The sequence below is a fragment of the Maylandia zebra genome, linkage group LG11 (genome assembly GCF_041146795.1).
Source record: "Maylandia zebra isolate NMK-2024a linkage group LG11, Mzebra_GT3a, whole genome shotgun sequence".
In the NCBI taxonomy this organism is placed as follows: Eukaryota; Metazoa; Chordata; class Actinopteri; order Cichliformes; family Cichlidae; genus Maylandia; species Maylandia zebra.
Genome location: NC_135177.1, coordinates 32,607,665 through 32,622,697, shown reverse-complemented (window position 1 = coordinate 32,622,697; position 15,033 = coordinate 32,607,665). Strand labels below are relative to the sequence as shown.

General features: G+C 39.3%; 1 protein-coding gene across 1 annotated transcript in view; it reads right to left on the bottom strand.

Moving 5' to 3' along the window:
• dgkb (diacylglycerol kinase, beta) overlaps nt 1-15,033 on the bottom strand; it is an 80,627-nt gene that overhangs the window by 48,169 nt on the left and 17,425 nt on the right. Inside the window, exons 7-13 of the mRNA XM_004560186.4 lie at nt 6,369-6,418; nt 4,324-4,398; nt 4,073-4,192; nt 2,364-2,481; nt 1,839-1,927; nt 1,350-1,466; nt 970-1,068 (exon numbers count right to left, since the gene is read on the bottom strand). Of these exons, the coding sequence (XP_004560243.1) occupies nt 970-1,068; nt 1,350-1,466; nt 1,839-1,927; nt 2,364-2,481; nt 4,073-4,192; nt 4,324-4,398; nt 6,369-6,418 (668 nt within the window). The remainder of the gene's footprint in view (nt 1-969; nt 1,069-1,349; nt 1,467-1,838; nt 1,928-2,363; nt 2,482-4,072; nt 4,193-4,323; nt 4,399-6,368; nt 6,419-15,033) is intronic.

Below are 15,033 nucleotides of genomic sequence, written 5' to 3'. Positions count from 1 at the left end.
TGTTTAATATGCTGCTGAGAACATAGCCCAGAAGAAGCATATAGTATAGCTTTTATTTTGGAAAGAGCCATTTCTCTGTAATAAACTCTCTTTTCCAAAGATGAGTGATTTCTCGATCAAATTATTTTTTTTAAATTATTTTGTTGTTTCAGCAACATTACATTTAAAAACCGTACTTTTGAGTTAAAATATATATTTATAATTTTAATAAATGACAAATTAAAACGGCATGAACATTTTTTTGTATCGAAAAAATATCGAACCGTGATATTATTATTATTATTATTATTATTATTGGATAGAATAGTGCATAGGTAAATACATGGTTTACTGCCAGAATTGGAGTGAACTGTGTGTCTCGTATCTGTTGCTGTAAAGTCGTCTCTAGAGACCTGCTATCGTTTTATGACTACAATGACGTGAACAGCTTAGTGTAGGCTACAGATTTAGTAATCTCTAACATTTTTTTTTTACTTTTAGCAGAAAGAAGGAGTCAGAATATAAACTGTCAATCTTAATATTATATATCTGTAATTTCCCAGTAGTTTTCCTATAAGTTCACATTTAATCTGTTGCTAGTTGAAGAATTTCACTGAAAGAAAAGCTTATTTTACATATTGCAACTTACAAATCTGCCATAACCAAATAAAAAGTTACAAACATAAATACAAAACAACGAGGTTATTAATAAAAAATTAATGTTGTAACTTTTTATGTTGGCTTTTGACCTTTTCTGGCAAACTTTCCCCACATAAGTTTAAATGGAGTTTTTATTGAGTAAGTAAGAGTCCTTCCTCGTGAAGCGCACTCATACAATTTTGGAAATAAACTTCTACAAAATAATTTGGTGCCATTTCAGAGCTCAGTGGGAGAACACAGGCTGATGATTGGATCCTCGGGTAACAGTTCCAAACGAGGTCAGGTTCACCGAGCCTCGGGACTGCTGACCCATCAGAAGTGAAGTCTTACCAGGACGATGGGGCAGATTGAGTTGGGGGGCAGGATGTGATCCTTCAGGGGTCCACAGTCACACTCAGGTTTCACATGTGAGGCACACTTGTTATGGAGCTGGAGGAGGTGGCAACCGTTATTAACAACCAACTCGTGTCAATAAGAGCTCATGTTTAAGTGTACAATTTCAGGTATATGCTCCAGACTAATTTACATTACATGTGTCATTGTCTCCATTTTATTTTCTATTAATGTGCAACTGCAAACAAGTGTTTTGGGAGTGTAAATTGGTGGGATGACTTGTGAGGTAGGAGAGGTGCAAAAATGAAACCCTAAACAACAAGAAGCAGTGGGAATATAATAAGGAGGTGGCTGGCTCTCCTCGGGTGTCGGCTCACCGTGATTTGACACCAAACACAGTGGAGCCCAGTCAGACCCTGGTAACACTTAATGGTTTTGTGACACTTGTCACACTTGGTGGGGCAGTTCCCTTCCACCCAGAAATGATGCATTACCTGCAGAGAAAAGGAGAGATAGCACACAGTGAGGGAAAAAAGTGAGAAAAGAAACATGGTGCAGAAAAACAAGATATATACAAAAGCACAAGTGACACAACAATTAAAGAAAGCAAGGAGGAAGGGAAAAACAAGCAAGAAGGAACAAGAAGGAAACAAGAAGGAAAAACAGAGAGTGAGGAGGAGAAAGCAAAGCAAACAGTGCTGTCTGCATCCCCGTCTCTAAACTAGGTTTATCCTGGTAATTAGAAATGCTTAGTAGCAGATTGAGTTGTTGCAATTCCATGAGAGGAAGAGAAGCCCTTATCCTAAGCTCCACGGAGCACTGCTGATCCAAGCGTGCCGACTGGTAAACACTCCAATTGGACGTACCTCTGTGTTTTTCTTGGACTTGACATAGGTTTTGATGCAAGACAGCGGAGCGCGAGCCACACAGCGCTCGTGGACTGTGTACTTGCAGACTGGAGCAAAAAACAAAACACAAAAACATTGTTTTGAATGAGCAAAAGAACAAAGAAGAACTTCTCTTTTGTTGTAAAGTATGTACACTAGGGTTTGAGTTATGTGTTTGTTCATCTTTTTCTAACTCAGTAAAGGGTGCACTGTAGGAGGCTGAAACACGTGCAGGTCTTATCCTTTTAAAATAAAAAGTCTCTGTTAAACTGTTTACTTCTCCTTTATCTCCACCTGTCCTGTGTTTTAGACAATCATGTGGCACTAAATCAAAATTATTAGACATTTACTTTTTGATGTCAGTTGTTTTATGTAAATATCCTTATCACTACCTTTCATGCATGAAAGGCCACGCAGATCTTACAGATCTTGCAATGTTACATTTCATCTTTTTAAACAGATAAGTGCATCTGTCAAACCTGTAACACTGACTGAATTACTCACATGAGCAGCAGAGACCCTGCTTCCCCAGTCCAATTAACATGTTGAGACACAGGTTACAGTAGGCTGGCTTATTGAAGTGCTTCAGTCTCCACACGTGCTGCCCGTCATCTTTTACGTTCTGCAGCAACAGAAACAGGTGCAACCATTAACTGATGGAACAGTCAACGAGTCACTAATCCACCGCTGTATCACATGGCTTCATATTCAGGCTGGACAATCACCAGTTAATCATCTGATTGACTAAATTTGTTCCTTTTATCGCAAGTTGAATTCTGTACAAAAGCACTTTGTAGTTGATTTTGTTCTTCTGGATGCAGCGTTTTCAGTGGGAGAAACATTTCATCACTTACCCAAGTGACTTCTTCAGTCTCAGCTGATTTGTGAAACAGCTGCAATCAAGAGATGAGATAAGAGTCCATCTTTCACCATCTCAGGCCCCCTCCTCGGTTCAGCCACCGTTGTTTCCTTTTCACATAAATGGCCTCCTTGACTCTATGCTCAAACCAGCCTTCCTCCCTGTGCACATCTTCATCACTGAATGAGTGGCCTGACAGGGTAGCTCCTCCATGTTGCGCTGTGTTTGGTTTCCTCTTGAACTTCATCGTGTACACCATATCGCTCTGTTTCAGGTAGGAAACTGGGTCTTTGCGGTGGATGAATCTTTGGAGTTTTTTGGTCTTTAAAAGTCATTGAGACTGTTTTGAAAAAATGTGTCTCGGCTGTTCCGAAACTCCTGATGCATAACGGATCGCCAATGGTTCTTGCTTAGGCAGCATTTTTCCGTCTTCTCTCCTGGATTGCCTGGAGTGTTCTCCAAGCCTCTTCCCAGCTTCCCATGCCCAGCTGGGATAACCACATTTACTCAGGGCTTCTTTGATATGATGTTCTTCTGCTTCCCAGTCCGCTGGGATGCTGTTCACTCGCTTACAGCTTTGATTGCAGCCATTCTCCAACTCTCTGTGAACAGTTCTCATGGCCACAAATCAATGGCGATGACAATTTGCATATTAATGATCATGAAACTACCCTCATGGCTCATTCTTAGGAAATGGTGCTAGATTCCGTCATTATGTATTTGTAGTGCTTATAAAATTTGGGAAACATGCAGTTAGCTGAGACTGAAGAAGTCACTTGATGAGTGATGAAACGTTTCTCCCACTGAAAACACTGAATTCAGATTAACAGAATCAACTTTTGGGGGGATTTCATCAAGACAAAGCATTTTGATTTTCTTTGTATATTATTCTAGGTCAAGCAGTCTAAATTCAGTAAGGTCAGAAGGCATGATTTTCTGTTACGCTTTTGTAGTAATATTCATTCATAAAAAAGGATACGTGGTAAGTTTTTATTAAAAGGTAGTCAAATGCTTCCACCTAGTGGAAAATGAGTGAACTGAAAAGTCCAGCTAATGCTGTAGCTCTTTGGGAATTAAACTATGCTATGTTTTTACATTTACAACTTAAATAGTCAACTTTAAATTGGTTCTGTGCCTAGCTTCATCCCTCGAGTTATGTGCCTTACTGTACAGCTTGCTGTATCAAACAAAAAGTGTTCGTCTGGGCTAGAAATGAGTGAAAAAGCAGCCAATTTCTAAAGACTTGGAGAATTTTAGTTTTAGCATAGTACTGTACTAGCATAGCACTGTGCATCTAAGAAAGCTTTGGGCTTCTCAGTATTAGCACCAAATGTGACTCTCTCTGTGGACTCACTGTCTCCAGGCCCAGCAAGACTAGCAGGGGGATGGTGGTCATCCCTCCCTGGATCCACTCTTCCAGTGATACAGTACCATCGTGATCGTAGTCAATCTCCTGCATCATTTCCTGAAGGATCTACAGTAAAAACAACAACAACAAAAAAAACCATATTGAGTTGAGTACACATGATTGTCTCAGGCTAGTAAGCAATATTTTCATGCATACTCTATTTCTCAAGCAACATAGGGTATGAATATACTCCTTACTGGTTTCAGCTCAGTCACATCCCATTCCAGGTACTCTGCGACATGCATCATCTGGGAGACAATGTGCTCTAACTCCTGCGGCGACACCACAGACGGTCATTATAGGCACAAAAACACTGTGTTTACCTTTCTGTATGTCGCAGCCTTAAGTTAATGTCACTAAATTTCTTTGGCATGAATAGACTGATGAACAGCTCGTAATAGCAGGTTGGAAATGTCATTCTTCTGCAGAGAAGAGTTGCACACAGCAAAAACAAAGGCAGTGTGGGAAGCACTCTGAAGCTGAAGGTTTAATTACAATGGTTGGTTTTTGGGGGCAGAGGCGGGTGATGTTATTATCTAGTACCACACTGAATCACTATGATGCACTTAGGATATCTTTAAAAACTAGAGTGTATGAGTGTAAATGAAGAGTTCATACTGTTTTTTCATTTTCTCTTAAATTCTGAGTATGAGTTGGGTCCCACTGAATGGCTATCTCTGCCTACATTTGTATTCTCTCTGCCCTCTCATTAGTCCTCTGTTTTCTATTATGCTTTCTATCTGCCGTCCAATAATGGGTGAGAGATGACTAATAATTGAATACGTTACCAAACCCACTCCACCTTCTCTATCTCCCTTTTAACCCTTTAATTTAAACCCCCACCCCCTGCTACACACTCTGGACAGATAATGAGCAGTGCTCTTTCATTCATAACTATGTCCAATCCACAGATTTTACTCATCCCTGTTTTTCTCCATTACTCTTCCCATTTCATCCATTAATTTACTTAATTTATTTAAATGATTTTGTTGATGGAGAAACAGACATACAGAGAAATAGAATCTGATGGACAGAAATGATTAAAAAAATGGAGATTAACTGATAACATTTAGAAAAAAAGATCAAGGGAGAAGAACTGAAGAAGAAAATACAGAGATATTAGAAAGATAATCAGCAAAAAACGTTATCTTACGTTTACAAAAGACAGCTTGCAAATCATATAGTCTATTATTATGAATCCACCCTTGAAACCATCGACTATCATCTGATGATAGTTTAGCTGTTAAATATTATAATTTTTTATTTAAAAAGTTATCTAAGTGGTGAACAGAGCTGGATATCTGTTACCTGACAGAAAAAAAGTCTCAGAAACCCTGAAAAACTGAAAATCTATGTCATCGGACAAGCCACTGGATTGCTTAAATGCTCACTGACCACTTTATGACAGTAGATATTCCTTGTTAGTACTAGTTTGGACCACTTTTTGTTTCCAGAATTAACTTTATTCTTCATGTCATAAATCCAACAAAGGGGCTGGAAACATCCCTCAGAGACTTTGCTGCATATTGACACGATAGTATCATACAGTTGCTGCAAATCCATGATAGGAATTTCCCATTCCACCACATTCCAAGGGTGTTCTATAGGATCTGGTGACTGTGGAGGCAATTTAAGTACAGTGAACTCATTGTCATGTTCAAGAAGCCAGGTAACATTTTCCCAGTGTTTGGTTTGATGGATGGATGGATGAATGGATGGATGGAGACTTTTATTTGTCACATGCAAAGTTTACACCTGCAGTGAAATAGGACCCCTCCAACCATGCATCCAAAGCACAGACATCACATGGGAAGATAGGTCTAATTTTGTTGAGCCCGTGTGAATTTCAGCCTCAGATTCCTGTTCTTAGCCAAGTTAGTGTTGCCTTCCTATTACAACAAACTAATCCGGCCATTCTCCACTGACCTCTGGCATCAACAAGCCATTTCTCCCCATATAATTGCTGGATTTTTTTCTGTTTCTCTCATATGGGTTTTCTCTATAAACTCATCTGCTTATGTGGGTAAATCACAGTAGCCAGTCAGCCATTTGTCAGTCAAGAATACTAATTGGCAAGTGGAACTTGAGCTTATATAATGTTGCATATATAATATTATCAATGCCATAAAAGCTCATAAAAAAACAATAACAAAACCATTTTGCTCATTAAAAACTAAAGTATTCTGAGGTAGGATCCTGATTTTGTAAATCAAAACAAACACTCCAAAAGGGAAATATTTACCGAGCTGTCCAAGGAGCCATTTCCATCTGTGTCGTAGAGTCGAAACATGACTATGGAGACAAAAAGAAAATGTCAGCTTATTGTAGTAACATCCTGGATTCTCCAAAGTTTCTCCGCCTTTCAGGTCAGTATTTAGTGCCACTCTAGCTTTGGCTACACTCTTCAGTGCCAATATCACGTCAGTGTACGCAGAGGAAAACCAAAGTCTTTATCTCAGCAGCTGTCTCATCAGCCTCTGAAGCTGCAACTTTAAGTGTCCCCCAATTACCATTTAAAAGTGTCACCATGGAAACGGACAGCTCCTAAATCACAGATGTGATTGATCATCTCTTAACGTCAGTAATTTTATGGCGCTGTGACAAAATCTTGAATCATTCCTCACTTCTTTATATTTTTGTGTCAAAAAGCAAGTCTTTTTTTTGTGATTTAAACCAATAATATTTCTGACCTTTATTTTTTTGGTTAGTCTTGCTCTTATTTTCAGTCTGGTTCTTTGCACCTTACAGGGGAATGTATTGGACTAGTTGAACCATGATCTGTGGATCATTCAAGCATAAAAAGACCCCTTACCACCCCCCCAGGGGAGCACATAGCAGAAAATTTAGCAACTTTGTTACTAGTAGTCTGTCTACTGTTACAATTTGTTTAGTTGACTATTTAAAAAGTTTAAAAGATAGCACAGTCTGATAGGCAAAATAGTGTTTTTGTTTTTTTGAATCCCCGAAGAGTTGAACGCGTATTTCGAGACGATGTGCAGTGTGTCCTTAAAAACCGTAGGGAAACTGAGCAAGTAGTGGACAGAAAAGTAGCAGGCCTAAAATCCTATTTACAGCAGATGAGCATATAAACAGTATCTGAAAACCTGACACAGGACCCGGGAGAAGGAAAGGAAATGGTGAGAAAAGCCTGGGGTATGTCAAATTACATAAGAACTGGACTGAAAATCAGTGGCAGCAGGCCTAATGGAGTGACGAATTTAAATTTGAATATCTACAGTCATGTGTAAAACATGGTGGAGGCTGTGTCATGGTTTGGGGCCTGCATTTCAATCAGTGGTGTTGGGGATATTGTCGGAATTAATGAAATTATGAACACAGAAAGGTATCAGCAGATTATGATTCACATTGGAATTAGGCCTGCTGCATATCATATTGCCTGTTAGAAATTTTTACCTGATGCAAAACTGTCATATTGCAATGTTGTTGCAATAGCAACAGAGTCAGAACTGCATGTAAACCTTCAATGATGATTTAGTACCTAAAATGCTTCATCAAACTGCAACAAAGTGAAGTATTTTGCTAAATATGCAAGAAAACTTCCAGCTAAAGGTGGGAACCGCAAACTTGTTTCACAACTTGAGGCAAAAACACCTTACACATAGCATATGTGCATATGTGCATCTCTTGCAGAGTTATATAAAGTTTTAAGCACTTCTCTACTTTTAATTTTCCAGGAAAAATACTAGCTAGACGTCTTTGGTGTTTGCACCTGAAAGGAGCCCAGACCTTATTTGCTTATTGAAGCAGTGGGGGGACATCTTGACAGGGAACAGCACAAAAGCCAGCATCACCCAAAGACTTTTGTAATATCCTCCAAGAAGTTTGAAGAACTACTTAAAAGCTTGTCCAACATCAAAGCCAAGGGTGGCTATTTTCAAGCTAGTTATAATTGCACAAACTCTGTTTTTTTGCCTTACTATGGTATTTCCATGTATTTCTGTGTGTTTGCAGTTTTTTCGCCGCTAAAACTATTTCTAATGTTCCTTGCAAAATATAATGATATGAATGGTTTTGCACAGTACTATAAGTCCTGCTGAGCTGTGACAACAACATCAACAGGAAATGGCTGTGCACACTGTTTCAGGCTAATGCCTATAAATAGAAAAAAAACACTGCCCCACCTCCAGCCTGGCTTGGGTGCAGCACATCGTGGCTACTGACATCATCACTAAAGAGTTGATGTCACATGGCAGCTTGTCAGGCCACTAACAAGGAGCTAATTGCCAGTTTCCAGGGAAACAGAGGTGATGGTGGTGGCTGATCCTGGTGTCTGCTGTTGGGTGGAGGTTGAGGGTGTTAGAAGGGGGTGACTGTAGTGATCAAAGAGGACCCAAAAGTAAAGAGAGCGAAAAGGGTGTTGACATGATACCATGTAGTACAAATGGGCTGAAATAAGAAAAGAAATTTCTTTCAAACATACAAATCTTTAAAATAATTGTGACTGCAAATAAGTTCAAATGTATCTTCACTCAAACCCAGCTGTTTCCTGATTACTATTCAGGTCATTGTTATCATCTAAAAGAAAAATGAGAACTACATTTTATGGACTTTGGTGAGGCCAGTTAAAACTATAAACAGGGATCTAACATAAATAACGGCAGTGTGACAGTTGTAAGTGAAACTTGATATGTGTCCCAGGAGGTCTGCATTGAAAATAAATAAATAATTTTTAAAAAGTTAATTAATAAAAAACTTACTCACCTTTAACAAACTGCCAAAATTAATTTTCCCCCACAGAAACAGCTTTAATAAGCCACAACTTGATTAAGTTTGCATCCACATTTAGTAGAAAGTGTGGGTGCATTGCTGTATATGTGTACTACTGCCCCCTGTTTATTAGTGGAATAATGTTACTACAAACCCTTCACTACACATTTTATTTCAGAAATAAATATTAGGTATAAATAATTAAATGATATAAACTACCTTTTATTTAAAAATCAACAATAAAAAGAAAAAACGGTATTGTAAGTTTTTGTTAGTTTTGACCTTTAATCATTTTGTTATCATAAGAAGTGTTTTCTTAAAGTTTTTAATGGCCTGTAGCAAAAATACCTGAAAGTGGGAATTTTTAAATTTATTTTTATTGTCTTTCTCATTTTTATTTGTACATTTACATGCAATTTGTATTTTTTTAAAGCTATTTTAATTTTTAATGAACCTGATGTAAATAAAGCAGCACATATGTGTCTAAGAACCACTTTAAATCTGTGCTGTGCCTTTTCAAACAGTCCAGAAGAGGGAGCCATCCTCTACCGAAATAACATGTTAAAGCCCACAGCGGTTTACAGGGACAGGGTGCAGCAATGACACATCACCCGTAGTTAATTCCATAATGTGTTCCCAGTCACAGGTACCATCTGCTGAATTATTTAATAATCCCCTTTGCTTAATGGGAGCAACATTACTCGATAATTTAGCAGAAGCATGAGCATTATAGCAACACAGAAAAAACGGCTGCTGTCCAATTGAGAAAACTTTGTGAATAATATATGCAATGACTGCAATTAAGAGGTGTGTCAATAGACTGCCAAAATGAGGTATCAAACACCTGTTGGTGAAGCTTTATGGGAGCTCAGAAGATCACTTTAAAAGAAGGTGATCTGCATTAAGACAGAAAGTGGAGATGCAGAAAAAAAGATTGATTTTTACATTTATAATAAAATAGGCATTTAGGCTGTGGCCAGATTAGAACCTCTGAGTTTAGAAAACCCAAAATGTTAATGGCTGATAAGACTGGCTGCAAGAGGAAACATTTTACCTTAATTCGTTTTAAGTAAAGAATAATGCAATAAGAAAAAAAATTCGGTTGAATGCACTTCTTAATTACCAAAAACATCTCAGGAAAGTCTGACTCACTCAGATAAAATGCTGAGAAAAAAAAGCAAACCAAACAAAGAAACCAGCAGGTACAAAGTTATTAAGGAAATATTTTGACTGCAACAAGACAGTTTGAGTTGAGTATTTTACTAACTGTTGAGCATCATTTATAATAAAGGGAACTAACTGCTAATTTCCAATTCCATAATTTTATTCTTGGACTCTAATCAAGGAGTTTTGGATGATTCGATCCATCCAATTTCTTACAGAACCAGTTTTAGCTTCTTTCTTCCTTCTTCCGACCCAACTTTCTTGTCATCGGCCAACCAAACAAAAAGTTTGAACAGCAGGTGGGTTTCTGTTAGTAGATTATATATACATTAGAGTAAAAAGTTTAGAAACAGCTTCTCATTTAATGTTTTTTCTTTATTTTTACTACTTTATACATTGTAGACACATACTGAAGACATCAGATATATGAAGCAATTTATATGGAATTATGTAAAGAAAAATGTCAAGAAATTATGTCAAGAAAAATTTTATAAATAACTCTAAATATGTTTTATATTTTGGATTCCTCAAAGTAGTCTCCCTTTGCTTTGTTGACATCAGTTGTGTTGTACAGAAGTCAGGTTAGTACACAGCTGAGAGCCCTATTTGACAACTGATAGAATTCATATTATGGCAAGAACCAATCAGCTAAGTAAAGAGAAACGACAGTCCATCATTACTTTAAGAACTGAAGGTCAGTCAGTCTGGAAAATTGCTAAAAATTTGAATGTGTCTCCAAGTGGAGTCGTAAAAACCATCAAGCGCTAAGACGAAACTGGCTCACATGAGGACCACCCCCAGAAAGGAAGATCAAGAATCATCTCTGCTGCAGAGGATAAATTCATCCGAGTCACCATCCCCAGAAATTGCAAGTTAACAGCACCTCAGATTAGAGCACAGATACAGTGGCTTGCAAAAGTATTCGGCCCCCTTGAACTTTTCCACATTTTGTCACATTACAGCCACAAACATGAATCAATGTTATTGGAATTCCCCGTGAAAGACCAACACAAAGTGGTGTACACGTGAGAAGTGGAACGAAAATCATACATGATTCCAAACATTTTTTACAAATAAATAACTGAAAAGTGGGGTGTGCGTAATTATTCAGCCCCCTTTGGTCTGAGTGCAGTCAGTTGCCCATAGACATTGCCTGATGAGTGCTAATGACTAGATAGAGTGCACCTGTGTGTAATCTAATGTCAGTACAAATACAGCTGCTCTGTGACGGCCTCAGAGGTTGTCTAAGAGAATATTGGGAGCAACAACACCATGAAGTCCAAAGAACACACCAGACAGGTCAGGGATAAAATTATTGAGAAATTTAAAGCAGGCTTAGGCTACAAAAAGATTTCCCAAGCCTTGAACATCCCACGGAGCACTGTTCAAGCGATCATTCAGAAATGGAAGGAGTATGGCACAACTGTAAACCTACCAAGACAAGGCCGTCCACCTACAGTGGGGCAAAAAAGTATTTAGTCAGCCACCGATTGTGCAAATTCCTCCACCTAAAATGATGACAGAGGTCAGTAATTTGCACCAGAGGTACACTTCAACTGTGAGAGACAGAATGTGAAAAAAAAAAAATCCATGAATCCACATGGTAGGATTTGTAAAGAATTTATTCGTAAATCAGGGTGGAAAATAAGTATTTGGTCAATAACAAAAATACAACTCAATACTTTGTAACATAACCTTTGTTGGCAATAACAGAGGTCAAACATTTACTATAGGTCTTTACCAGGTTTGCACACACAGTAGCTGGTATTTTGGCCCATTCCTCCATGCCTATCTTCTCGAGAGCAGTGATGTTTTGGGGCTGTCGCCGAGCAACACGGACTTTCAACTCCCGCCACAGATTTTCTATGGGGTTGAGGTCTGGAGACTGGCTAGGCCACTCCAGGACTTTCAAATGCTTCTTACGGAGCCACTCCTTTGTTGCCCGGGCGGTGTGTTTTGGATCATTGTCATGTTGGAAGACCCAGCCTCGTTTCATCTTCAAAGTTCTCACTGATGGAAGGAGGTTTTGGCTCAAAATCTCACGATACATGGCCCCATTCATTCTGTCCTTAACACGGATCAGTCGTCCTGTCCCCTTGGCAGAAAAACAGCCCCATAGCATGATGTTTCCACCCCCATGCTTCACAGTAGGTATGGTGTTCTTGGGATGCAACTCAGTATTCGTCTTCCTCCAAACACGACGAGTTGAGTTTATACCAAAAAGTTCTACTTTGGTTCCATCTGACCACATGACATTCTCCCAATCCTCTGCTGTATCATCCATGTGCTCTCTGGCAAACTTCAGACGGGCCTGGACATGCACTGGCTTCAGCAGCGGAACACGTCTGGCACTGCGGGATTTGATTCCCTGCCGTTGTAGTGTGTTACTGATGGTGACCTTTGTTACTTTGGTCCCAGCTCTCTGCAGGTCATTCACCAGGTCCCCCCGTGTGGTTCTGGGATCTTTGCTCACCGTTCTCATGATCATTTTGACCCCACGGGATGAGATCTTGCGTGGAGCCCCAGATCGAGGGAGATTATCAGTGGTCTTGTATGTCTTCCATTTTCTGATGATTGCTCCCACAGTTGATTTTTTCACACCAAGCTGCTTGCCTATTGTAGATTCACTCTTCCCAGTCTGGTGCAGGTCTACAATACCTTTCCTGGTGTCCTTCGAAAGCTCTTTGGTCTTGGCCATGGCGGAGTTTGGAGTCTGACTGTTTGAGGCTGTGGACAGGTGTCTTTTATACAGATGATGAGTTCAAACAAGTGCCATTCATACAGGTAACGAGTAGGGGGCAGAAAAGCTTCTTACAGAAGACGTTACAGGTCTGTGAGAGCCAGAGATTTTCCTTGTTTGAGGTGACCAAATACTTATTTTCCACCCTGATTTACGAATAAATTCTTTACAAATCCTACCATGTGAATTCATGGATTTTTTTTTCACATTCTGTCTCTCACAGTTGAAGTGTACCTCTGGTGCAAATTACTGACCTCTGTCATCATTTTAAGTGGGGGAACTTGCACAATCGGTGGCTGACTAAATACTTTTTTGCCCCACTGTAAACTCACAGGCCGAACAAGGAGAGCGCTGATCAGAAATGCAGCCAAGAGGCCCATGGTGACTCTGGACGAGCTGCAGAGATCTACAGCTCAGGTGGGGGAATCTGTCCATAGGACAACTATTAGTCGTGCACTGCACAAAGTTGGCCTTTATGGAAGAGTGGCAAGAAGAAAGCCATTGTTAACAGAAACCCATAAGAAGTCCCGTTTGCAGTTTGCCACAAGCCATGTGGGGACACAGCAAACATGTGGAAGAAGGTGCTCTGGTCAGATGAGACCAAAATGGAACTTTTTGGCCAAAATGCAAAACGCTGTGTGTGGAGGAAAACTAACAATGCACATCACTCTGAACACACCATCCCCACTGTCAAATATGGTGGTGGCAGCATCATGCTCTGGGGGGGCTTCTCTTCAGCGGGGACAGGGAAGCTGGTCAGAGTTGATGGGAAGATGGATGGAGCCAAATACAGGGCAACCTTGGAAGAAAACCTCTTGCAGTCTGCAAAAGACTTGAGACTGGGGCGGAGGTTCACCTTCCAGCAGGACAACGACCCTAAACATAAAGCCAGGGCAACAATGGAATGGCTTAAAACAAAACATATCCATGTGTTAGAACGGCCCAGTCAAAGTCCAGATCGAAATCCAATCGAGAATCTGTGGCAAGATCTGAAAACTGCTGTTCACAAACGCTGTCCATCTAATCTGACTGAGCTGGAGCTGTTTTGCAAAGAAGAATGGGCAAAGATTTCAGTCTCTAGATGTGCAAAGCTGGTAGAGACGTACCCTAAAAGACTGGCAGCTGTAACTGCAGCAAAAGGTGGTTCTACAAAGTATTGACTCAGGGGGCAGAATAATTGCACACACCCCACTTTTCAGTTATTTATTTGTAAAAAATGTTTGGAATCATGAATGATTTTCGTTCCACTTCTCACGTGTGCACCACTTTGTGTTGGTCCTTCACGGGGAATTCCAATAAAATTGATTCATGTTTGTGGCTGTAAGGTGACAAAATGTGGAAAAATTCAAGGGGGCTGAATACTTTTGCAAGCCATTGTAAATGCAAGACAGAGTTCCCGTAGCAGGCATGTTTCTACATCAATTGTTCAAAGGAGACTGCGTGAATCAGGCCGTTTTTGTCAAATAGCTGCTATTAAACTACTGCTAAGAAAAAGCAACAAACTGAAGAGATTTGTTTGGGCCAAGAAACCCAAGGAATGGACATTCGACCAGTGGAAATCTGTGCTTTGGTCTGATGAGTCCAAATTTGAGATCTTGTTGGAAAACCATTTCAATTGACTACCTCATGAAGCAAAGTTTTTATCACTCAAATTATACTTCAAAGTAGTTTAAAAGAAATTGGACTATATACAGACAAACTCCTACTGGATACAAAAAAATTAAAAAAATAAAGCTGCACTGAATCCTCACCAAAACATGAATGGGTCTATATGAACATTTACTATTGCAACAGGAAATATATTACATTAAAAAAAATCTTCTTTGGGTATTCGTTAAAAAAAGTCTACCACTGAAATATTTTTAGATTTAAGAATTCCACAAATCTTTCATCAAAGCCCAAACAGAAAAAGAAAATGTGAAAAACTGGCTGAGCTAAACATCCATAGGCAAGTCAAGGACCGAGAGCTTTTCAGAGCACAATCACAGCTTGAGAACAAAGGTCAACATTTTTCAAACCTTTACTGAAGGTTCTTTTTAAGGTTGTCCCCACACTTAAAAAAGCACATTCAGAAGGAACCACTTCACACTGTTACGAGTCTTTTTCTAGATCTCATTCAGTTCACAGAGATGTGTTTTAACACTGGTTATTTTTTGACCATGAGTTATTTTTTTGACCAAAGAGTCACAGTTTCTTAACAGAAAGGTTGGTACATATGAGGCATGTGTGGTTTATTATTATTTTGCTAATAAGCACACACTAGAGCATGCATCCA